This window comes from Phocoena phocoena, chromosome 2 (genome assembly GCF_963924675.1).
Source record: "Phocoena phocoena chromosome 2, mPhoPho1.1, whole genome shotgun sequence".
Lineage (NCBI taxonomy): Eukaryota > Metazoa > Chordata > Mammalia > Artiodactyla > Phocoenidae > Phocoena > Phocoena phocoena.
Genome location: NC_089220.1, coordinates 118,774,394 through 118,799,514, shown reverse-complemented (window position 1 = coordinate 118,799,514; position 25,121 = coordinate 118,774,394). Strand labels below are relative to the sequence as shown.

General features: G+C 36.8%; 1 protein-coding gene across 1 annotated transcript in view; it reads right to left on the bottom strand.

The window, feature by feature from the left end:
- Positions 1 to 25,121, bottom strand: part of ETFA (electron transfer flavoprotein subunit alpha) — an 85,100-nt gene that overhangs the window by 8,115 nt on the left and 51,864 nt on the right. Inside the window, exons 10-11 of the mRNA XM_065871291.1 lie at positions 9,652 to 9,717; positions 2,833 to 2,913 (exon numbers count right to left, since the gene is read on the bottom strand). Coding sequence (XP_065727363.1) covers positions 2,833 to 2,913; positions 9,652 to 9,717 — 147 coding nt within the window. The remainder of the gene's footprint in view (positions 1 to 2,832; positions 2,914 to 9,651; positions 9,718 to 25,121) is intronic.

Genomic DNA, 25,121 nt, shown 5'->3' with positions numbered 1-25,121 from the left:
AAAGTATGGAGATTCCCCCCAAAATTAAGAATAGAACTACCACATGAACCAGCTATCCCACTCCTGGGTATTTATCTGAAGAATACAAAAACACTAACTTGAAAAGATGTACGGGTATTTAAAATGACCCATATACAAGGACCTACTGCACTGCACAGGGAACTCTGCTCAATGTTATGTGGCAGCCTGGATGGGAGGGAACTTTGGGGGAGAATGGATACATGTATATGTATGGCTGAGTTGCTTTGCTGTGCACCTGAAACTATCACAACATTGTTAATCGGCTATACTCCAATATAAAACAAAAAGTTTTTTAAAATTTTAAAAAAAGAAAAGAAAAGATATATGGGGACTCCTGAGTTCACTGCAGTATATTTACAACAGCCAAGATAGGGAAACAACCTAAGTGGCCATCAAACAGTGAATGGATAAAGAAGATGTGGTGTATACATATACAATGGGATACTACTCATCCATAAAAAAGATGAAATCTTGCCATTTATGACAACATGGATGGACCTTGACGGTATTATGCTAAAGAAATAAATCAGAGGGAGAAAGACAATTTCACTCATGTGGAATATACCCCCCCCCCACCAAAACAAAGTAAATGAACACACCAAATAAAAACAAACACATAAAATCAGAGAACAGAATAGTGGTTACCAGAGGGGAAGGGGCTTGGGGGAGGGTGCAATGAGTAAAGGGGATCAATGGTATGGTAATAGGTGGAAACTAAATTTTTGGTGGTCAGCATGCTGTAGGGTATACAGAAGTAGAAATATGAAACTTATGTAAACTTATTTAATTACTGAAACTTATATAATGTTATAAAACTATGTTATCTCAATAAAAAATCTTTAAAAAAAATTTTTAGAAGTGCGCTTCTTAAAACACCAAAAATAGCTTGAGAATCTCAGGTTGGAAATCAGCTGACTGGATGATCTTTGAGGTCCCTTTCCACTTTTACTGTCCTAGGACTCTCAATGAGATATCTCTTTGATCATGTACATGCGCACAAACACACACACACATACAATATAGATACATACACTCTCTCATGTTAATGCATAATGTGTGGGACACCACTGCATCTATCATTGCTACAAAGATAGCAATGATATCCTGCCTTGAGGCAGGAGCATCTCTGTAGCAATGATAGATGCAATGGTGCCCCACACAGTATGAACATCACAAATTTCCGACTGTCTAACTCTTCATTCTTTTATCCAGTAAGCCCCACATGTCAGTAGCAATACACCGTACACAAGCAGACAGAATAATATAACTTAAAATAAACAAAATTACTTATAGATTTACTCAAATATTCTCGAGGAAAAGTAAAAGCTAACTACAGTAGATGCCTGTCTGCAAACATATCAACGTGATACATGGTTAAGGTTCAGAAAGTGTTTGCTTTCATTTTTAAATTAAAAGGTCTTTATTCCTTTATCTGTATCTCACTGGAACTAAATGCTTTCTACTTGAACAAAGGTATTATTATACAGAAATACAAAAACATTTATCTTTTTCATACTAACTTTTCCTCCCACTGGGATATCTTGGTCAAATGACTGCCACTACTGTTTGTTCTTACATAGTTGGGCCAGGTCACAGGAGCAGGTAACCTACCTAAACCCTAAATTTCAGATACAGAACCCCAGGATCACAGAAGAGGGGGTGTATTTTTCCCATGCAATATAAGGCTCTTTTGGGAGGGGGGAGGTTCCATGGGGAAAGCTGCCCTATGCTGACCCAGGACAATAGCCCCAATTCTAGTCTCTCCATGAAGTCTGGACCATTACTGAATAATTCTGAGCATTTGAAGGGCCCATCTTTCACTGAGCATGAACACACACTTCAAAATACAGATGTGCTCTCAAAGTGTACTCATTAGTTCATCTGGATCATAAACAGTGCTGGAGAAGCCATGGTAATGGGCCAACCCTCTTGCTGGGGAGACCACCCCTGGCTCTGTTCTCAGGTTGCAGCCTCTCCATTAAGGCCCACAGTAGCTCATTATACTTCTATGCAAGGGGTTCCTCACTCCAGTAAACCCAGGGTTGGATGCTACTTTCAGAGCCTCAATTCCTGCATGAGTGATTTCTGCACAAGGTGACCTGGAAGCCAGTAGACAGGCCCTGAGGGACAAAAAGAGGCCAGGCTATGCATAAGCTATTACCTTTAAGTGTGGCCAAATGAATATCAGGTGCTCAACAATAACACTAAAGTAATTCTCTCACGGAGAGGGCAAATACAGGGGTGGTAGCAGGGTAGAATGAACACTCAAAGAAACGAAGAGTGCGAGGAGTGGGAAATAAGTGTCCTTCTCTACAGCTGTCACTGTTAGGAAGGCCTGTGACTCTCAAACTGAGCAAGCAGAGCATACTTGCTGAGTAGATAAAGTCGACTTGAGTGCCCACTCATCCCATGAAAAGCTACAGCATCACTAGTAAATCTCTGAATGAGGGGTTATGATGTGAATTTCTTTAAGGTACCTGCCAAATATGGTTCTAGGTTATAATTACTTGAGTCATTTCACACTGTATACTAACTTGGCATATGAGATGCCAAGAGCCATGTGGATATTTGAAAGATAATATGGACTTCTTAAAGGGAAAGTTATAATGCTCTATATAAACATCATATATTAAGCAGAACAACTCTTCACTTTAAGTAGTTCAAAACTGCGTATATTAATATATACATACACAGACAGACACAGATACACAAACACACAATGTTTTCCTATAATAGCTTCCTCCTGACCAACTCCTGGAGGTTGTTGGATGACAACCTAGATAACAGCCATCACTCTCAAGGCCAACTTACCTTAAATAAATCTGCAACTATTCCATAATCTGCCACTTGAAAAATTGGAGCTTCTGGGTCTTTGTTAATAGCCACAATTGTCTGTGAAACAAAAAGAAAGAGTTTGGCCTTTATAAGAAAACATACCACACAGATTGATGGTTCTGTTCTAACTTCCCTAACAACAAATTTGTATTCTTAAAAATGTCTACTATATAAGATTAGTTTGATTAATGTATGCCAATATTGTAAGTTTAGAAATTTCTGGATTGGAACATAACAAGATTATCTCCCACCCCCACCACTAGCCCACTGCAGTACTAAAAAGGCTTTAAATCATTATTTTTTAAAGTTATTTTTTTACTTATAAAAATAAATGTTTTAGGTAAGTAACAAATCAGAGGAGCAGATTCTCGGAAGACAGCCAACTAGGAAGCACTGGGAATCTGTCTCCTTACGTACACTACAACTGAACTGGCAGAATCTTTCTAATGTAACCATTTTGGAACTTTGGAATCTATTAAAGGTTTGCAACTTCCAGGGGAAGACTTGCATGGTAAACTGTAGCTCTTAGCAAAACAGTTGCTACCCACCCCCCAATTCCCAGCCCTAGTGGCAGGTAGCTGTGCACATGTTCCTGGGGCAACTTTCACACAGCTTACAGGAGCCAGAGTGGGCAAAAAGGACCCTGTTCTCCAAATATTGAGGATCTGTGCTTTGATCATGGAATGCTGCTTCTGATCACAAAGGTGCAAAGAGGACAGTGGCTACTGCTGTTGTACCTTAACCAACATTGTTCATGCCTTCCCCCTCCCGTCAAAGTTATTTCCAGGAGATTTAAAGGATCAGTGCTCTTCATTTTTCTCTTTTTCCCCTTTTGGGAGCCAGACATTAAAGCCTAGGACATTGAAAAGCAAATGCATATCAGGAGAAAACTACAAAGTGACCACACATGCCCAGGGAAAGGCACAGGCTCTGAAAAGACCCAAGAAGACAGTAAGTTTATACCTCAGGTAAATACTTGGCACAGAGACAGCCTACAACAATCAAAAAAACAAGAACAATAATAAGCAAAAACAATAACCAAAAACCCAGCAAACCTGGGGAAAAAGGAGAACCTGATTTCCAGAGATACCACATTATTAGATTCAAGCATCCAGCTTTCAACAAAAAAAATCACAAGGCATACAAAGAAACAAAAAAGTATGGCCTATTCAAAGGAAAATAAAAAATCAACAGAAACTGTTCCTGAAAAAGACCTGATGGCAGATCTACTAGACAAAGACTTTAAAACAGTCATCTTACAGATGCTAAAAGAACTAAAGGAAGATGAGGAGAAGGTCAAGAAAACAATGTGTGAACAAAATGGAAATAGTGATAAAGAGAAAACCCAAAAAGAAACCAAAAAGACATTCTGGAACTGAAAAGTACAAAAACTGAAATGAAAAATTCACTAGAGGGACCCAAAGGCAGACTTGAGCATGCAGGAGAATGAATCAGCAAATTTGAAGACAGGATGATGGAAATTAACAAGCTTGAAGAACAGAAAGAAAAAAGATTTAAGAAAAGTGAACAGAGCCTAAGGCACCTGTGGATCACCATTAAGAGGACCAAAATACCTATGGTGGGAGTCCCAGAAAGATAAGAGAGAGAAGAGGGCAGAGAGAGTATTTAAAGAAATAATGGCTGAATATTTAAAGAAATAATTTGATTAGAGATATGAATAGAAACAGCCAAGAAACTCAAAAAACTTCAAGTAAGACGAATTCAGAGATCCACACCAAGACACAAAATCACACTTTCAAAAGCTGAAGATAAAAAGAGAATCTTGAAAACAGAAAGAGAGAATTGATTTGCTACACACAAGGAATCCTCAATAAGACTATCAGCAGATTTTCCATCACAAACTTTGGAGGCCAGAAGGTAGTGAGCTGATATATTCAAAGTGCTAAAAGAAAAAAACTGTTGACCAATAATCCTATATCCATCAAAACTGTCCCTCCAGTGACTTTTGCAGAAATTGAAAAACTCATCCTAGAATTCATATGGACTCTCAAGGGACCCTAAATAGGACCAATGAAATAGAAGAGGGAGCCCAGGAATAAACCCTCACATATATGGTCAAATGATTTTTGACAAGGGTGTCAAGATCATTCAATGGGGAAAAGACAGCCTTTTCAAAAATGGTGTTGGGAAAACTGGATATCCACATACAAATAAATGAAGTTTGCCCCTTACCTAACACTATATACAGAAACTAACTCAAAGCAGATCAAAGATTTAAACATTAGACCTAAAACTACAAAACTCTAAGATGAAAAACATAGGGCAAAAGCTGCATGATGTTGGTTTTGGCAATGATTTCTTGGATATGACATCAAAGGTATACGCAATAAAAAAACAGACAAATTGAACTTCATGGAAATTAAAAAATTTTGTGGATCCAAAGGCACTATCAACAGAGTAAAAAGGTAACCCAGAGAATGGGAGAAAATATTTCAAATCATATATCTGATAACGGATTTTTAAAAATTAATTAATTTGTTTTTGGCTGTGTTGGGTCTTCATTTCTGCATGTGGGCTTTCTCTAGTTGTGGCGAGCAGGGGCTACTCTTTGTTGTGGAGCACGGGCTTCTCATTGCAGTGGCTTCTCTTGCAGAGCATGGGCTCTAGGCGCACAGGCTTCAGTAGTTGTGGCTCACGGGCTCTAGAGCGCAGGCTCAGTAGTTGTGGCACATGGGCTTAGTTGCTCCGTGGCCTGTGGGAGCTTCCCAGACCAGGGCTCAAACCCGTGTCCCCTGCATTGGCAGGCAGATGCTTAACCACTGCGTCACCAAGGAAGTCCCATGATAAAGGATTAATATACAGAATATATTCAAAAACCTACTAAACTCAACAACAAAAAAACCAAACTACACGATTCAAAAATTGGGTGAATGACTTCCATAGCCACTTCTCCAAAGAAGATATACAAATGGCCAATAAGCACATGAAAAAATGCTCAACATCACTGATCATTAGGGAAATGCAAGCCAAAACTACAATAAGATACTACCTCAGATCCATCAGGACGGCTACTATCAAAAAAACAGAAAAGTGCTGACAAGGGTGTGAAAAAATTGGAACCCGTGTGCATTGTTGGTGGGAATGTAAAATGGTACAGTTGCTGTGGAAAACATTATGGTGGTCCCTCAAAAAATTAAAAAGAGAATTACCATATGATCCAGCAATTCCACTTCTGGATGCATACCCAAAAGAATTAAAAACAGGGCCTTGAAAACATATTTGTACACCCATGTTCATAGCACCCTTACACACAAAGGCTAAAACTTGGAAGCAACCCGAGTATCCATAGATGGACGAATGGATAAGCAAAATGTGGTGCATACATACAATGGAATATTATTAGCCTAAAATGAAGGAAATTCTGACACATGCTGCATGGATTAACCTTGAGGACATTATGCTAAGTGAAATAAGCCAGTCAGAGAAAGAGAAATACCAAATGATGATCCTACTTAAAAGATGTACTTAGAATAGTCAAAATCATAGAGACAAAAAAAATAGAACTGTGGTCGCCAGGATCTGGAGAGTGTTGGGGGAGACTGGGACGTTACTGTTTAATGGGTATGGAGTTTCAGTTTTACAAGACGAAAAGAGTTCTGGAGTTGGATAGTGGTGATGGGTGCACAACATTATGAATGTATTTAATACCACTGACAGTGGGTACACATCTAATTTTACACTTAAAAATGGTTAAGATGGTAAATTTTTTGTGTATTTTACCATGCAAAAAATATTAAGTGCAGTGTACTAAAAAATTTGAATTTTCTGTATATAAATTATACCTCAATAATCTGACTTAAACCAAACAAACCAAATATAACTGGAAAGTTTGGCAGTTCATCGAAAAATTTTAGATATATTGAATGAAAACCATGGATGAAAAATTAATTAACTTATTTTATATTTGGAGTGCTTTATTCAATAAGACACTTAGAAGTCTACTTTATAAAATCATCATGAGATACATATTAGAGTCAATCCTCAGCTTATTTCACTTATAAAATGATTAGTATTTTCTATCTCCTATTAACAAGTATATATATTTAAACTTGTGACTATAAATGTTAGATTTCAACTTTAAAAAAGTAACAAATCCATATCCTAATTCCTAATCCATATCCTAATCCTAATAGGCTTTGTAGCTCACTATTTATCCTCCATGTATTGCATTCAATTTAGTATTTTAAAATTACTATTCTGGGTCTATGTGAGAATACAAAAGTTAACTATCTAGTCAGCCTGTTAAGATGAACTTTAAAACAAAAAAGTTTAAGTCTTTATGTATGCAGCAAATATAAATAAATGTAATAAAGCAAGTAAATTACGACATCGCCTACAAAAACTACCACAAGTTCTTCTTATCCCCTATAAAATTTTTAAGTGTAAAAGGTTATAATGACAGATCAGTAACAGATTAAGGAGAAATAGTCACTAAAAAAGGTGTTATGTTTACACAATTATTTGATTAACAACAGACTTATTTATAACTTACAAATAGTTTGGTATTCCCCACAGATGCTTCTAACACCATTGCAATTAAAGTGAAATTAGAGTTTTGACTCTAACATGCTGTTATTTTAATAAAAAGATCATAATAATGTGAATCTCTAGAAGAAAAATTAAGTACTTCCCTGCCTATTACACCATCTCACGAAAACAGCTGGAACACCTTTTTAAAGTATTTTGATATAGTCTGACTTAAAATATAGGCTACATGACATTATGTGTAATTCCCCTAGAGGGGCCCTGAGGCGGAATATTCCAGAATATCTGAAACTGGCGCACACTGTAGTCCAGGTAACTAGTGATCCAGAGAAACATGCCATATATATTAAAGTATGGTCAGAGACGATAAACGAGGGTTTCAATATGAGCCTCAAATCCAAAGTCACAAGGACAAACATTCTGAATCACAGGCATTGATTTGCATCGAGGTGTTTCTCTTCTGGGAATATGTAGCCCGCTTCACAGCTACTAGCAGAGATTAAGTTAACGATGGTTAATGATTTTCCTGGAGGCCACCTAGTCAAATGTCTGACAGTTTAATCATCTGAAAGCTTTTTCATCCCACTATATAAAAGTTATTTTTAAAGAAAGAGCACGTAACTGTGGGAAAGGAACCACTATAGTATTCAAGAAAAAAGATTTGGGCTGTTCACAGTTTTTCAGATTACTAAAAGAATATTCCTGAATTATCAACTGTAAATAACTATGATAAAATCTTACTTGCACCTTAGAGCTCTTTTAATATGTCCCTATAAATGCATGTTCTTCTTCCTTACAGACCTTTTAAAGCACAGATTGTATTCAACCATATTAATATGTATACAGTTCCATCAAATATCATATTCTTTCAACTAGACCACAATGCTAACTACAACTACAGCTTATATGTAATGCAACTATCAGATTTAAACCAATCACTTAATATTCCATTTTAGAGCTTAACCAAAATTACAACCTAAGACTGCTGTGTCTCCCACACAAGACAGTGATGGCAGGGACTATGTCTTTTTCATTTGAGCATCTCCAGCATCTAGTACAAAGTACACATGTTTAATAAATATTTGTTGATGGCATGGAGAGACAAATTCTTGGCTCAAGTTTATTCTTATGGATTGTTCCCCAACACTGGTCTCCTTATTTCAATTATTCTTTTTGCTTTGACTATCTAGTCCAGTTCTCCCAATCCAGCCCTGTTGGCATGTAATGAGAACTTTCACCAAGATCATCTAGGCAGGTAGAGTCTTTTATTTTAGAGAAGCAGAATTCTAGATATGTCTGAACTGGCCCAGCTAAAAATATTTTTTAAGGTTGCTGGTGTTGGAGTGGTTTTTTTCCTCTAATGCAGCAATAACATTTTCCCCATTGGCACTGCTGTTTTCAGAGCTCAGTAAAGAAACCTGCCATCCAACTGTGAAATCTGACTGATTTGGGGCCAATTCATTTAGAGGTTACAAGGAGGTAGTGCATGCATCTTTTCAAGTTAGAAGTTAAACCTATTAAAAGTTTTATTACCTTTTATATCAAACTTCCATCTGAATGGATAAAAGCAGGAGTGTCAGAGGCATCTCTGACTTCATGAAAGACTAAGTTCATAATTCAAACTGTGCATTGTTATGCATGAATTAATGTGTCATATTCTGAAATATATGTTCACAGAGTCATCACACATAGAGTCCAAGTAGCAAGTTAAAATCAAGTGTTTCCTCTATACTCTGTATTTTTGACAATTACTGAGGTTTTGAGACACTCCAATCCAAAACATGTCAGTCGCAGTTTAGTAGCAACCCAAGAAGAGGGGCCTTGCTGTGGTATGAGGGTGGAAACGTTAGGGGACTAGGGTGAAGCAGAGAGAGAACCAGGCATCAGAACCTCATACACTAGATAAGTCAGAACCTCATCAAGTTGTTTTCACCCCACATTTTCTATCCATAGATTGTCAGAGCTGAAAGGGATCTTAGAGATCAGCACCCAACACCTGCATTTGGCAGACACAGAACTGAGGTACCAATAGGACATGTCACGTGGTAAGTTGGCAGTGGAGCTGGGATTCAGGTTCACACCTCTTTCCATGACATAGCACTGCCTCTCCTACCAATGGTACATCTTCAGGCAGGGTACAGTAGCTTATTTATCTTTCAGTTCCTAGATTTGTGTTCATGTGAATGGTTCTACTATACACACTATAACTACATGGAAACATACCAGTCAAACCCAAGTTTTAAAATATGAAAACTTTTCCTCTTAGCATCTTTATTGTTGTGTAGTTACCTTGCTGTCTTTCATCCCAGCTAAATGTTGGATGGCTCCAGATATTCCTACAGCAATATAAAGTTCCTGAAACAAAAGAGACCATATCATTAGTATGTATTTATATTATACCTTCCAAAGTATTTGCTATTAGCAACCTGAGTCTTACACCAAAAGTATTTTAAATAGAATAGATGCAATATGTATTACTTAAATTATGCTTTCCTCCTTCTCTGATCTCCCTAACCCATAGTCCTCATTTTCCTCTGAATTCCTGTAGTAGTGGTGGTATAATAATAAATACATGGATAATGAGAGTTACTGAGCATTAACTATGTGTCAACCACTGTGCTAAGCATTTTACATCAACTGTTTCACTTAATCTCACAATTTCCTGTGAGGTAGCACTTTTTTGTCTATGCTACTCATTTGGATAACCACACTTGAACTCATCACTCTGTATGTAACCATTCACAATACACACACATTGTATATTAACATATAGACACATACACTTACACGTATTAAAATATATTTTGACTTAATTGTTTGCCTTCTCACGGATATTTGTGGAAGTGGTAATTAGGGTATATTTATTAAGCTTCATATTTAGAAAAACCAAAAATACAAATCAGTCTCAAGAGTCATGCACACACACACAATCTCCTTAACTAAAAAATAACAAATTTCTCAAAGGCATAGAATGAACCTTTGTATTTCTAATGTCTAATAAGTGGGTCACCGCACTGTAGTTTCTAAGTAAATGTTGATGATATTTGCATCTCTTCCTACCCCTCTGCCCCCACTAATTACAAAGGGAATGATGACTTACTGATGCTCTCTGTCCCTTTATCTAAAATTTTTAAAGTATCCATGTTTGACAAGTAAAATTCACTATTATCATGGAAAACTGACTTAATAAGTGCTTAATTAAAAGAGCTTAGCTGCTCTATTCTGTCTAGTAGGGATAATTAAAGCTTCAACTGAAAAGCTTTTCCCACACATAAACTGAACTAACAAGTCCTGGCTTGGGTAGGGGGTGCACCTACCATGTAACCAAAATAACACTACAGTTTTGTCACAAATGACAGTAAAGTTTCTCCTCAATATGAATAACATGGAAGGCATTGAAGGTGGCTCTGTCACACTCAGTTTTATTACAGGGCAGATACTTCGAAGTCAGTGACAGTGTCAGGTGGTCCCACTTTGTTTTCTGTACTGCTCATAATCTTATTTATGAGCATTGGACCTTTCTTAAAAAGCTCCCCACGATGCTCTAATGTATAGCTAGAGCTGAGGCCCAGTAAAACAGATGATCCTCAGTTCTTGTGCAGCTTGAAACCTGTAACTCGACACAGCACACTGACAGCATATCTCTGGGTCTCATCTTTAAAGGCATAAAGTGTCCATTGCTTCTAGAGCAGTGAGATACACTGTGTACCCCGGAAAGGACACAACCTAGCCCCCATTGTGAGTTAATCATCTAAAAATCTAAAATGAGCTGGGCTTGTTTTCTGATTCAACTTGCTCTATAGTTAACCATCAAAAGCCTGAAGATAAGAGCAATTTGGCCTAAAGAGACTGTGTCTTAGGGTGGAGGGTATACTGCAGAAAGTAAAATGTATGGGTGAGGATAAAAAGCAATCCCATGCTCCATGATTCTATCTTAAACATAATCCAATGTGTCAATTATGACCATACACAGCTGGACAATACAATAAGGCCCTGTCATTATACTGTCTTACCAGACATGGACACTCACATGAGTAATAAACAAGCACCACTATTTTCCATTGAAGATTTTACAGGTAACTTCAATTGATAATTTTAGCACCATTTCAGTTTATTCTGACTAGCATTTCTTTCAAGAAAGAACATTCATTAAATTATTAATCAAAATATACTTACTAAATCCTACATTCAGGAAAACCAGGCCAAAAAGTTCTAATGTAAAGATTTTTAAAGTAAGATATTTAGACAGACACTGTCTCGCTAACCACTCTTTTAAGTATTCTCAAAGCAAGTATTGGGAAGGGTCAATAGTTCTGTAAATGAGTCTTTCTGACATACATGTCTTCATTAAAATTCAGCCAGTTTGGGCTTCCCTGGTGGTGCAGTGGTTGAGAATCCGCCTGCCACTGCAGGGGACATGGGTTCGAGCCCTGGTCTGGGAAGATCCCACATGCCGCAGAGCAACTGGGCCCGTGAGCCACAACTACTGAGCCTGCGCCTCTGGAGCCTGTGCTCCGCAACAAGAGGCCCGTGCACCGCGATGAAGAGTGGCCCCCGCTCGCCGCAACTAGAGAAAGCCCTCCCACAGAAATGAAGACCCAACACAGCCAAAAATAAAATAAATAAATTTATTTTAAAAAAAAGAAAATTCAGCCAGTTTTAAAAGCTGCTCCATTTGCATTATAAAATGCTAATAAAAAATGCTGATTCACTCTGGCACTACACATCAACATAAATATGATATAAATGAAATTTACTTTAAACCCCCTGAGAAATGAATACTGTTGGCTTTATCCATAAATGTCACTAAGGAAATAACAGATTCTGGGGCAAAGGAAACCAAAGGCAAGTGGTTCCAGGGTCATTCCCTCCTTTCTGACCAGCATAAATTGCCCAAATAGGTCCACATGAGCAACAGGACCTTATTTTATACTATCTTGCAAACATGGTTCTCTTAATAAATATAAAAGCTTTGAAACAACAGCCCTGAACGAGTCCTGAGATTTTGGCTGCTGTTCTGAGATCTGATAGCTCTCTAAGGCAGGAAGAGAGGCTTTTTTCTTCTTTTTTAAAAAACATGTACAGGCAATTAGACTAGTGTCATAGGATGCTTCCTCATGGTTCAGAAAGCATTTCTGTATTTCAATAATAATAATTAGTATGTACAAAACTCTCCACAGATGCTAATTTATGGAGCACTTTAGACACTGCTTCACAACATAACAAGGCAATGCCTGCCTTGAGGCACTTTCTTTCTCAATCAGATAGTAAGATAATTTGGAGAGAAAATGAGAGGTGATGTTGGAGGGGAGAACAGCAATTAAGGTTTCAAGAAGAGGTGGGATTAAAGAAAGGAACAGACACAAAAGGAAGGAGGGGTAGTCCTGGAGATAAAATCCTAGTAGCCTTTACAAAGGGAGGGAAATCTTGAAGAGTGAGAGACTAGGACAAACTACACAGCTGGTAGCAGTCTGGGTGGATCATCCTGCAATTCAAGGATGGAGACTGGTGGGAAGAAATAAAGCCACAGAGCAGTAAGAGAACCAGAGGTATTCTGAAATATAAAGAAGGGACAGCACCTTCTTCAATACAAACAAATTCTGGCAGAAGAAAACAAATCTCTCTTCCTTTGCCAAAGCCTAAAAAAGACTACAGCTGTAGACTCATCCAAAGAACTTACGGGCAGATGTCTAAACTACTCTAGAGTGGGCTCAGATAAAAACAAGAATGGGGCTTGGAAACTTCTACATCCAGTGTGGTTAACAGAGGTTTGCAAGAGGAGCATGTTATTGTTGTTTAGAACCTAGGCTCTGGAATCTCACTGCTACGTTTAAATGCCAGTTCAGCCACCTAACAGACATGAAACCGTGGGCCAATTATTTAACCTCTCTATGCCTCAGCTTGCTCATCTGAAAAACTGGGATTCTAAGAATCCTCACTTCATAGGGTTACTGTAAGGCTTCAGTTCTTAGCATAAGTATCTGGTTGTTTCCCAAGACACTGGTGTGCCACTCATGAATTGAGATTTGCTCAAACATTGATTTTCTCAGCCCACTGGGTGACCAGTGGACTCCTGGGGTGGTCCCAGGGCTACCATGTACAGCTGAGCAGGCTGTATACTGAACAACTCTGAAGGGAGGTATCATTCATATCATAGTCGTTAAAGATCTGCATTTTATTACAATAATTTTCCAACAGATGGCAGTAAAGTAACTTGAGAAAGGGGTATTTTTTTCCTAATTCATACAGAAGAGTTGTATGGACTAGTAGAAGTGCAGGGCAGCAAGAACCCCCTGTGGTACAAACACTGTCACTGTCTTAAGGATGCCATAACATGGTTTTACTGTTCTTGGTACAGTTATACGTTACAGGCAATATAAAGACAACTAATTCTTTGTCCTGTGTTCTCATGAAGCTCACAGTCTAACAATGTAGGTTAAGGTAAGATAATAAAAATCTGTAATTCATTACAGGAAAAAATCAGGGTGTGATAGAGCTCTGGTCTCTTATGCAACCCTTACTTTCTGTTTCTGCCACCGAGAAGTGGAAAGGCCTTTACAAGCAGGAAGCAGTTCGCAGGATGACAGTCCTCTGTAGTCATTTCTATCCTCTGCCAAACAGGAGTCCACTTTTATATCCATCTGTTCCTGTTCCCTTAGTCCTTCAAACAAAATAAGCTTTTAGAAGAAGTTTTATTGATCCTAGCCTGATGATAAATCTGTATGTCTGAGAACAGAAAGACTGGAATGAAATCTTAACACTTTTACAGAAGTCTAACCAACCTGTGGAATCGACATGGTCAGAGTATTCCCTGGTGGATGATTTGGGTTTGGGCTGCTTTCTTCAGAAAGTATGTGCTAACATCATTCTCCTGCTTTACCCAAACCTTGTGCAGGAAATCTGGAATTCCAAGAGGTATTTATTTCTGAGTCCTGCTCTCTAGAGGATTCTGGTGCAAAAGCTAAGGAGAAAACTTTCTTATTTCCTCACTGTGATTTTTGCCTAACGTTATTAAATCCAAGAGATATACAATATGATGTGAGCTACATAATTTAAAATTTTCTATTAGCCTCATTAAATAAAGTAAAATGAAATAGGTGAAACCAATTTAAATAATATAATCTCAATTAAGACTAGCCACATTTCAAGGGCCCAAGAGCCACATGTAGCTTAGTGGTTACCATGCTGGACAGCACAGATCCAAGATGATTTAAGAGCAAGCTAAAGAAGGGAATTCCCTGGAGGTCCAGGGCCCACTGCTGAGGGCCTGGGTTTGATCACTGGTCAGGAAACTAAGATCCCACAAGCCATGAGGCATGGACAAAAAAATCAAAAACAAGCAAACAAACAAAAACAAGCTAAAGAAGAGCCTTCTTGTAAGCTCTAAGAGGTACTGTAGAGCATAGTTTGATAGTAGACCTCAGGATAGAATGACATTAGTCTCTTGTGTCAGCTTTGCTTGTATTATCTCAGAACAAGAATATTTATGGTTGTTCAAACTCTGTGAGAGAACCAAAAAGGAAAGTCAGCAGAATGACGAAGCTGAAGATGAGCGTAAGAGACATGAGACAGCAAGATTTAAACAAGGGAGCAGCCAATAGAGACACAAATAGATGACAAAAATCCATCAATTTTCAGGTACAGTAGACCATCATAGGAAAACCAAAAGCAGATGAAAATGACTGGTTTAAAAACAGTAAATTTATATTCTGAAACTAATTATCAAATTTTGTTCTCTAGTAAGATATTTTTTCTTAAAATTTTAGAAAAACCTGAAAAATCTATCCTGAGAAGCTCACAATTCTTAAAAAAGGGTACAGGCATACCGTGGAGATTTTGCGTGTTCTAGACTACTGCAATAAAGCGAGTATCCCAATAAAGCGAGTCACAAGAAGTTTGTTTCCTAATGTATATAAAAGTATGTTTACACTCTACTGTAGCCTATTAATTGTGCAATAACTTTATGTCTAAAAAACCAACATACCTATCTAAATTTAAAAATACTGTATCGCTAAAAAAATGCTAACCATCATCTGAGCCTTCAGCAAGCCATAGTAGTAACATTGAAGGTGACTCTTCACAGATCACCATAACAAATATAATAAGATCAGAGACAGATGGGTTCAGATCCTGGTTCTTCCACTTAACATCTGTGTTCTCAGGTAGGTTACTTAACCTCTCAAAGGCTCAATCTCCTCGTGTAAAATGGAGATAAATACCTGCAGCTAATAAGGATTGCTGTGATTATTAAATAACAGAATGCATGTGATGTGCTCAAGATATTAGACATTAATGCTATTATTACTGAATGATCACTAAATCTTTAAACTAGAAGGCATTAGACAACCAACTACCATATAAATTCCACTTTAAACTACTTAAGGAGTTTACTATTGCAATAGTAACAATTACTATCTCAAGGCAAGTTGTTACTTAACTTGATACAATTCTTCTGGGATAATGTACTGAGGAAATTTCTTTTTATTGATATTTGTTAGTTTCTGTTTTGCATTTAGTACTAGCTGTAAAGTTTGAATTTCTGCCCAACCTTCTAGACAGTGCTAGCCGGCCTAGGAAGTTGAGGTGAGTTTCTTTACAAAATTCTAACACAATCTTCATACAGATACCAAGACATATCAAATTGGTCATACAAAAAATACATATATCAAGTTGAAATTACACTTTTTTTCTAGAATTGGAACAGTATTCTGCTGCAGCAACTTCAGATCTGCTTTACTTTAAACAAAGTAGAAAGGAAAGATTTAAACATTTACTTTTTTGTTTATATGAAATATGGCTATGAGAGGAGTAGTTAAATCTGGAGCTTTCCAAGTAGAAAAACCAGGCCAATATTACTTCATCTCTTTAAAAATCAGGTTTAAAATATCTTTCCTACCAAGTCTCCCTTTCTAAATAGAGTTGGGGAAGGAATGTAAAAAACTACATTTATTCAAAGATAAAAAATTTTAAAGACGTCATATAAGTAGTTCTCACTAGAGTTCAGCAATCCAATGTTACGTGCTCAAAAACAATACCCTATGACTACCTCAGACAGGACAAGTTTACAGAATGGCACATACTCTCTCAACCTTGTTTACTCAGAAGACTACAGAGGCATAAACTTAAACAGCAACTGTTACAGCTAAAACACAACACGTACACAGGACAAATGCCAGGTTAGGAGTTAAATGGAATTCATCATAACAAATAATGAACGTCTCTTTGAGAAGCAGATTAACTGAACTATGTTTTCTAATTAGGGCTAGTCTCCTGTGCATTAATATTGCTATATTTCATCCTGCTACTCATTTAAAAGGCCAAACTATTTCCTCTGTTTGCCAAATTGTGTTTAAGTCTCTTCTCTTTTTGGAAGAGGCCCCAAAACGCAAAGCACAACTATCTGTGGCTCTTTTCTCAAACAGCTCTCTGCCTATATTATGAAATTCTCAGGCAGGATTATGGCTAAACTGAATTTTACATGAATAGAGAACTTTACCCATACTCTTGGTTTGAAGCTGAAGGTATGTCCCATCCATCAAACAATGCTCCTATACTAGGACTAACTCAGGTTTTATCAGGATTCAAGATGGCATAGTAATCATCACAACTACATGAACTGTCTATGATATTGCCAGTAACCATATTCTACTTTATATACATTAACTCACTTAACTATGACAACTCTAAGGGGTGGAAATTCTTCTCATTTTACAGAACAGAAAGCACAGGCTCAGGCACGCCTGCTGAGTTGTTCAAAGTTATATACACCTAGTAAAAGGCAGGCTTCTTAACCTTAAATTTTTCTTAAGAGAATATTTTGACAATAAATTTTTAATATTTAACTACTTTGCAATTAAATGCAAAGTAGCATTTATGTAATTAGCTTCTATACTAATTCACAGAATTTCTACAGTGGGGAGATATTCTTCAAGTATACCTAGAATGATAGAAAGCAAAGCATATTATATAAAGTTATTATATAAAATTATTCAGATGATTAAATTACAATGAAATATTTGGGTGTATGACATCAAAATATTTAGATATACAATCAGTCTATTACAAACTTTGCATTTTAGCAGATCAAATAAAAGTTTTGACTATAAAATTTTTTATCAGTAAGGTTTTTTAACTGACATGGTTAGTTAGATCATGCTAAATTATACATATACCTATAAAGAATTTTGGAGTAGTAAGGAACCTCTACGAATTTAGGCATAACCTTTTCATTTAATCAATGACAAAACAGAGGCCCCCAAAACCAAAGCTGGCAATTGAACCTGACTTCCAAGTACTATTCTTTTCACTCACCAAGCTACCTCTTTCCCAAAATTACTAAGAAGGCCATTGTTTGTGCACAGCCTTTCTTGATGATTATTTAATCTAAAATTATTAAGATAACTTCTGTGCCAAGGAGCTTATGAAAGGTACAAAGTAACCAGAGGAACACAGTTTGGAGCTTCTTCAAAAAGCTAAACAGAGAATTACCATGTGACCCAGCAATCCCACACCTAGGTATACCACCCAAAAGAATTTAAAACAGGGACTCAAATAGATATCTGTATGTGAATGTTCATAGCAGCATTATTCACAATAACCAAAAGGTGAAAACAAAACAACGCAAGTATCTATCAACAGATAAATGGATAAACAAAATGTTCATGGGGGCTTCCCTGGTGGCGCAGTGGTTGAGAGTCCGCCTGCCGATGCAGGGGACACGGGTTCGTGCCCCGGTCCGGGAAGATCCCACATGCCACAGAACGGCTGGGCCCGTGAGCCATGGCCGCTAAGCCTGCGCGTCCGGAGCCTGTGCTCCGCAATGGGAGAGGCCACAACAGTGAGAGGCCCACGTACCGCAAAAAAAAAAAAAAAAAAATGTTCATGGACTATTACTGAAATATTTTTCAGCCACAAAAAGGAATGAAGTTCTGACACACGTTACATGGATTAAATCTGAAAACATGCTAAAAGAAGACAGTCACAAAAGGACAAATATTGTATGATTCCACTTTTATGAAATATCTAGCATAGGCAAAATCATAGACACATTAAGTAGATTAGGCATTACCAGGGACTGGGGTGGGAGGGAATGGGGAGCTACTGCTTCATGGGTATAGAGCTTCTGTTTGGGGCCATGAAAACTTTCGGGAATAGACAGACAGTGGTTATGGTTGCACAACATTCTGAATGTAATTAATGCCTCTGAATTGTACATTTTAAAATGGTATGGTAAATTTTGTTAGATTTTACCACAATAAAATCATCAAAAAGTAATTTCCTTGACAGAATCCTTTACATAATTATCCATCTTCAAAACACTTAATTCTAGAATCCTATGGTTTCAACAACTATCAAAAGCAAATAGTTCAACATAACATTAAAAAAATAACAATAGGTGAAACCAGGTAAAAGATTGATGGGAATTATCTGTACTATTTTTGCAATTTTTCTGTAAATCTAAAACTGTTCTAAAATGTTTTGTTTTGTTTTTTTAAAAAGCAACTGGAGTTCTCTATGAAGTTCAGCCCAAGTTACACAAAGACTCCTTGAAGCACATTTTAAAGTTATAAGAATTTGAGCAGAGCTAGTAATGTAGACAAGGGGAGTGCCTATAACACAATAATAAATTTACTATTCTTCCAACCTTACTGGAGACCTTCTAAGTAATCTCACTTTAAGGAAATGGAAGATATTCCCCTGCCCCAAATACCATTTCCCAAATTCCTTTTCAGACTAAGTTTAGTTAATATTAATATATAATTATATTAAAATAAGTTATTAAAATGTTTTATACAAGATCCAAGTACTCATGTCTTTGGCCCTAAAGTAAGCACAAGGATTGAATTACATACTCTAACTGATCAACCATCATTAAATAAACATTTCCTTTTAGTACAGTGTCTTATGTTCTCTGACATGAATGTGCAAGTTTATCTTATCAGAAACTACACATGAGAAAAAAATTAGCTTTTATATGAAAGAACCAAAAATACAGTTAGAATAAGAATAGAAATTTAGAATAGTTTTATTCAAGTTGCCACACCACGACAACTACAACAAATATTTGCTGTCTACTCTTACTGATTTTCGTGCCAGCTGTTAAATGAGATTGACCACCTACATGTCAATTATATCAGTGGAATCTTTTTTTAAAGTTCTAATATATACATTAAAAAATTCAATTGTCTCTCCAAAACTTAAAAAATTTAACTTTATATATAAAGTAGTAATGGATAAAAAACCTGGCTGATATTTGTCCTCTGTAATAAATGTTTAGAGAAATCAGTCTAATAAAAATTAGCTAAGAAAATAAAGCAAAGATATAATTAGAACCCAAAGATACAATTACAACTAACTTTTAGCAAAGAAGTTTTTAACTATTGCACAACCAAACTATTTATACATCCAAATCACAGTTCATTAGTTCTACAACTTCTCCTTTGTCATTTTAAGCTTCACTGTAAGAGCTTCAATCATCCAGGCCATGTAATTACCTTTAAGAAGCATGCTTAGGGTGTTTCTGGACTACAGGTCCATACAGCATTTCTCTTTGTCCTCTTGGGAATAGAACATCAATTGCTTTCAGCTAAATGCATTCACATATGAATATTTTAGTACAATTTAATGCTTCTACACCAACCCCAAAGGAACAGAGCATCAATTTGTGAACACTGTTCTCTTGGAGTTAAAAGCCAAGCTGGATAATACAGTATGAAAGGGGTTGTCAATCTTTAGCTTTTTAGCAAGTCAGAAAAGCAGTCCATAAATTCAGTCCCAGCTGTGTACAAATAACTCCATAAAATTTATTCATACACAGATTTTTCAACATTAGTGAATTTTTTCAAGAGAACCCCAAAACAAAATTTCTTGTCTTGCTAAATTCTCCCCAAAACTGCTTCTTCATCTAGTAACTATTCACCTTGTCTTAGAATTATAAATGAACCACTAATCTGTTAGTAAAATACAAAGTAATCTACTTCCACTAAGTGTAAAAACACATTTTCCTGGCATTAGGTAACAGATTCTTTAATGACTGCAAGATGCTTGTATGTTTGGATGATTAGGAACATAAAGTCATCAACAGGGCTTCTAAAAGGCAATCCAGAAAAAAAGTTAAATGGGAACTACCACTAACTATGACAAGGCTTAAAAAGCCATATTCATTAAATTCTAGTCAGAGCATAAATCTGACACTCTGTTAAGCTCAACACATGTTAATTAATGTCCTAACGAACTATCAGGTATTCGTTAAAGAATTCAATACCTCTTCATGATTTCAAAACAAACAAACTTTCATCTAACAAGGATTTATAATAGTAATTATAAAAATAGCTAATTCACAGTACTTATACTATATGCCAGGCACAGTTTTAAGTGTTTTACATATACTAACTCATTAAATCTTTAGAACTACCATATGAAGTATACAGACTGTTACTATCACCATTATACAGCTGAAAAAACGGTGGCACAGAGAAGCTAAGTGATCTGTCCAAGGTCACAGAGCAAGCAAGTGGTAATACTGAGAACTGAATTCAGACAATCTGGCTACAAAGTCTGGACTGTTAACATTTTTAACCATTATATGACACTGTCTATTGTAGGAAACTACTTTAACATCATACCTAGTGGTGAAACACTAGAATTCCCTTGAAAATAAGAGGTAGAGATGTTTATCAATCAAAACTCCAACTGTGGAGCTTGACAAATTAATTCTAAAACTGTGGCGAACAGCAGAGAGCCAAAAATGGCTAAGACGGTTTTGGAGAAGAATGAGGGAGAGGGGTATTGCCCAGCTAGATAACTTTATTATAAAGCTTTAGGTGCAGTATTGGTACAATGATAAACAACTGATAGATAGAACAGAACAGGGAACACAGAAATAGACTTATGCATATATGTAAACTTGATATGTAAGAGGTAACACTGTAGATCAGTGGGGGAGAAAGGAAATGTGTAATAAATGATTAGCTACATGAGGAAAAATTAAATAGTTACTTCACACCAAACAAAAAATCAAATTAAGCAGATTATAAACCAAAATGGGAAAAGCAAAACTTTAAAGAAAACAAATACTGATTAATATTGTTAAGACCCTGTCTTAGGAAAGATTCCTTAAATAAGACACAAAAAGCACATATCAAAAAAGAAAAACTGTTCAACAACGTTAAAATTATAAGCTTCTGTTTATCAAAAAATATGATTTAAAGAATGGAAAAGACAGCCATAACTGAGAGGAAATGTAACACACATAACAAAAGATTAGTATCTAGAATATACAAAAGAACTTCCAGAAATTGATAAGAAGACAGACAATTCTATAGCAAAATGGGCAAAAAAGATATAAACATGAAACTCAGAGAGGGAAAAAAACCATGAATGGACATTTAGCATATGAAAAGATCCCCCACTAATAATCAGGGAAAAGCAAATTAAAAAACACAGTGAGATTTCATGCCCATAAGACTAGCAAAACTTTTTAAAAATCGTAGTAAAACATAACTAACAAAGAAGTTACCATTTTAATCATTGTTAAGTGTAGTTCTGTAGCATTAAATATGTTTGCCTTGCTCTGCAACAATCACCACTACCTATCTTTGGAACTATCATCTATCTCTAGAACTGCAAAACCTTAAAAAAGAGAAAATACCAAAATACAGAGATGATGAGAATAAAGGTAAATTTTATAAACTGTTGTTAAGTGTAAATAACCACTTTGGAAAATAATTTGTCAATATCTGGTAAAGCTAGACATTTACTGGTAACTAAGCTATTCGACTCTTAGGCATACTTCTCGAGGGAAATACTAACATGCAAGGAGACATTTAAGAATCTTTACAGCAACATTACTTGTAATAGCAAGAATTTATAGACTACCTAAATAAACATCCATTAATAGGAAAATGGTGGAGTTATGATATATTTATATACTAGAATACCATAAATCAATGAAACACAAATGAAAAAATGCTACCTGGATTAAATGAATGAATCTGACAAACAAAACTGACTAAAAACAGGATAAAGAACACATACAGTAAACAAAGTGGGTATAGAGGGAATATACCTTAACATAATAAAGGCCATATATGACAACCCCACACGTAACATCATACTCAACAGTGAAAAGCTGGAAGTTTTTCCTCTAAGATTAGGAGTAAGACAAGGACGCCCACTCTCACCAATCTCATTTGATATAGTATTAAAAGTCCTCACCACAGCAATTAGGCAAGAAAAAGAAATAAAAGGCATCCAAAGGCATTCCTTGGAAAGGAAGAAGTAAAACTGTCTCTACTTGCAGATGACATGATATTATATACAGAAAACCCTAGCTCTCCTGCCCACCCGGCAGTGGTGCATGGAAGGCAGGGGTGTGGACCCCGGCCTGCCTTTGGTCTTCCACCACTGCCTCTCATGCCATGGGCACTCTAGCCTTGCTGCATGTCTCATGACAGGCCCTCCCCACAGTGGGGTAAGGGCGGGGGTGGCCTGCCACTGCCATGCACCCCTCTCAGTGTGTGAGAGCATCTCGCCCTGCCCTCAGTGGTGCCCCTGCAGTGCTCCGGGTTGCCCCTCAGTGGCCCAAGCTGTGGCATCATTTCCCACTGCCGGCAAGGCCCTCGAGTCCCCACCCCGATGGTACGTACATTGAGCAGATCTCTCGGGATATTGAGAGGTCTTTTCCAGAGATGTTCATGAATGGGCTCCTTTCCATCCTAGAGATCGACCTGAATAGATTCTCATCATTCTATGTGATTTCAAGGGCACCTATCAGGCACCGGAGGGGGACCATGGACACCTAACGGGACAGGAGGAACCCCCAGTGACTGGCTTCCGGGATCTTGGCTCCCAGGCCGGAGGTATTGCCCAAGCTCCTGTGGTGGGAGCCCTGAGTCCAAACTGCTGGACTAACAGAGAACCTCAGACCTCAGGGAATATTAATCTGTGTGAGGCCTCCTGGAGGTCCTCATCTCAGCACCAAGACCTGGCTCCACCCAACTGCCTGCAAACTCCAGTACTGGACATCTCAGGCCAAACAACCAGTGAGACGGGAATACAGCAACACCCATCAAAAAAAAAATGAAATGACAAAAAAATATGTTATAGACGAAGGAGTAAGGTAAAAACCTACAAGACCAAATAAATGAAGACAAAATAGGCAACCTACCTGAAAAAGAATTCAGAGTAATGATAGTAAAGATGATCCAAAATCTCGGAAACAGAATGGAGAAAATAAAAGAAACATTTAACAAGGATCTAGAAAAACTAAAGAGCAAACAAACAATGATGAACAACACAATTACTGAAATTAAAAATATTCTAGAAGGAATCAATAACAGCATAACTGAGGCAGAAGAACGGATAAGTGAGCTGAAAGATAAAAGGGTGGAAATAACTGCCAGGGAGCAGAATAAAGAAAAAAGAATGAAAAGAATTGAGGACAGTCTCAGAGACCTCCAGGACAACATTAAACACACCAATATTCAAATTATAGAGGTCCCAGAAGAAGAAGAGAAACAGAAAGGGACTGAGAAAATATTTGAAGAGATTATAGTGGAAAACTTCCCTAACATGGGAAAGGAAATAGTCAAACAAGTCAAGGAAGCACAGAGAGTATCATACAGGATAAACCCAAAGAGAAACATACTGAGACACGTATTAATCAAACGATCAAAAATTAAGTACAAAGAAAAAAAATTAAAAGCAGCAAGGAAAAGTAACAAATAACATACAATGGAATCCCCAAACGGTTAACAGCTGATTTTTCAGCAGAAACTCTTCAAGCCAGAAGGGAGTGGCAGGAGGTATTTAAAGTGATAAGAGAAAAACCTACAACCAAGATTACTCTACCAAGCAAGGATTTCATTAAGATTCGATGGAGAAATTAAAACCTTTACAGACAAGCAAAAGTTAACAGAATTCAGTACCACCAAACCAGCTTTACAACAAATGCTAAGGGAACTTCTCTAGATATACAAGAGATGGAAAAGACCTACAATAACAAACCCGTAACAATTAAGAAAATGGTAATAGGAACAAACATATGGATAATTAACTTAAGTGTAAATGGATTAAATGCTCCAACTAAAAGATATAGACTGGCTGAATGGATACACAGACAAGACCCGTACACAACCTGTCTACAAGAAACCCACTTCAGACCTAGAGACACATACAGACTGAAAGTGAGGGGATGGAAAAAGATGTTCCATGCAAACGGAAATTGAAAGAAAGCTAAATAATAATGCTACTAAATAACCAAGAGATCACTGAAGAAATCAAAGAGGAAATTAAAAAATACCTAGAAACAAATGACAATGAAAACACGACGACCCAATACCTATGGGATGCAGCAAAAGCAGTTCTAAGAGGGAAGTTTATAGCAATACAATCCTACCTCAAGAAACAAGAAACATCTCAAATAAACAAACTAACCTTACACCTAAAGCAATTAGAGAAAGAAGGAAAAAAAAAAAAACCAAAATTAGCAGAAGGAAAGAAATCATAAAAATTAGATCAGAAATAAATGAAAAAGAAATGAAGCAAACAATAGCAAAGATCAATAAAACTAAAAGTTGGTTCTTTGAGAAGATAAACAAAATTGATAAAACATTAGCCAGACTCAACAAGAAAAAAAGGGAGAAGACTCAAATCAACATTACTAGAAATGAAAAAGGAGAAGTAACAACTGACAATGCAGAAATACAAAGGATCATGAGAGATTACTACAAGCAACTATATGCCAATAAGATGGACAA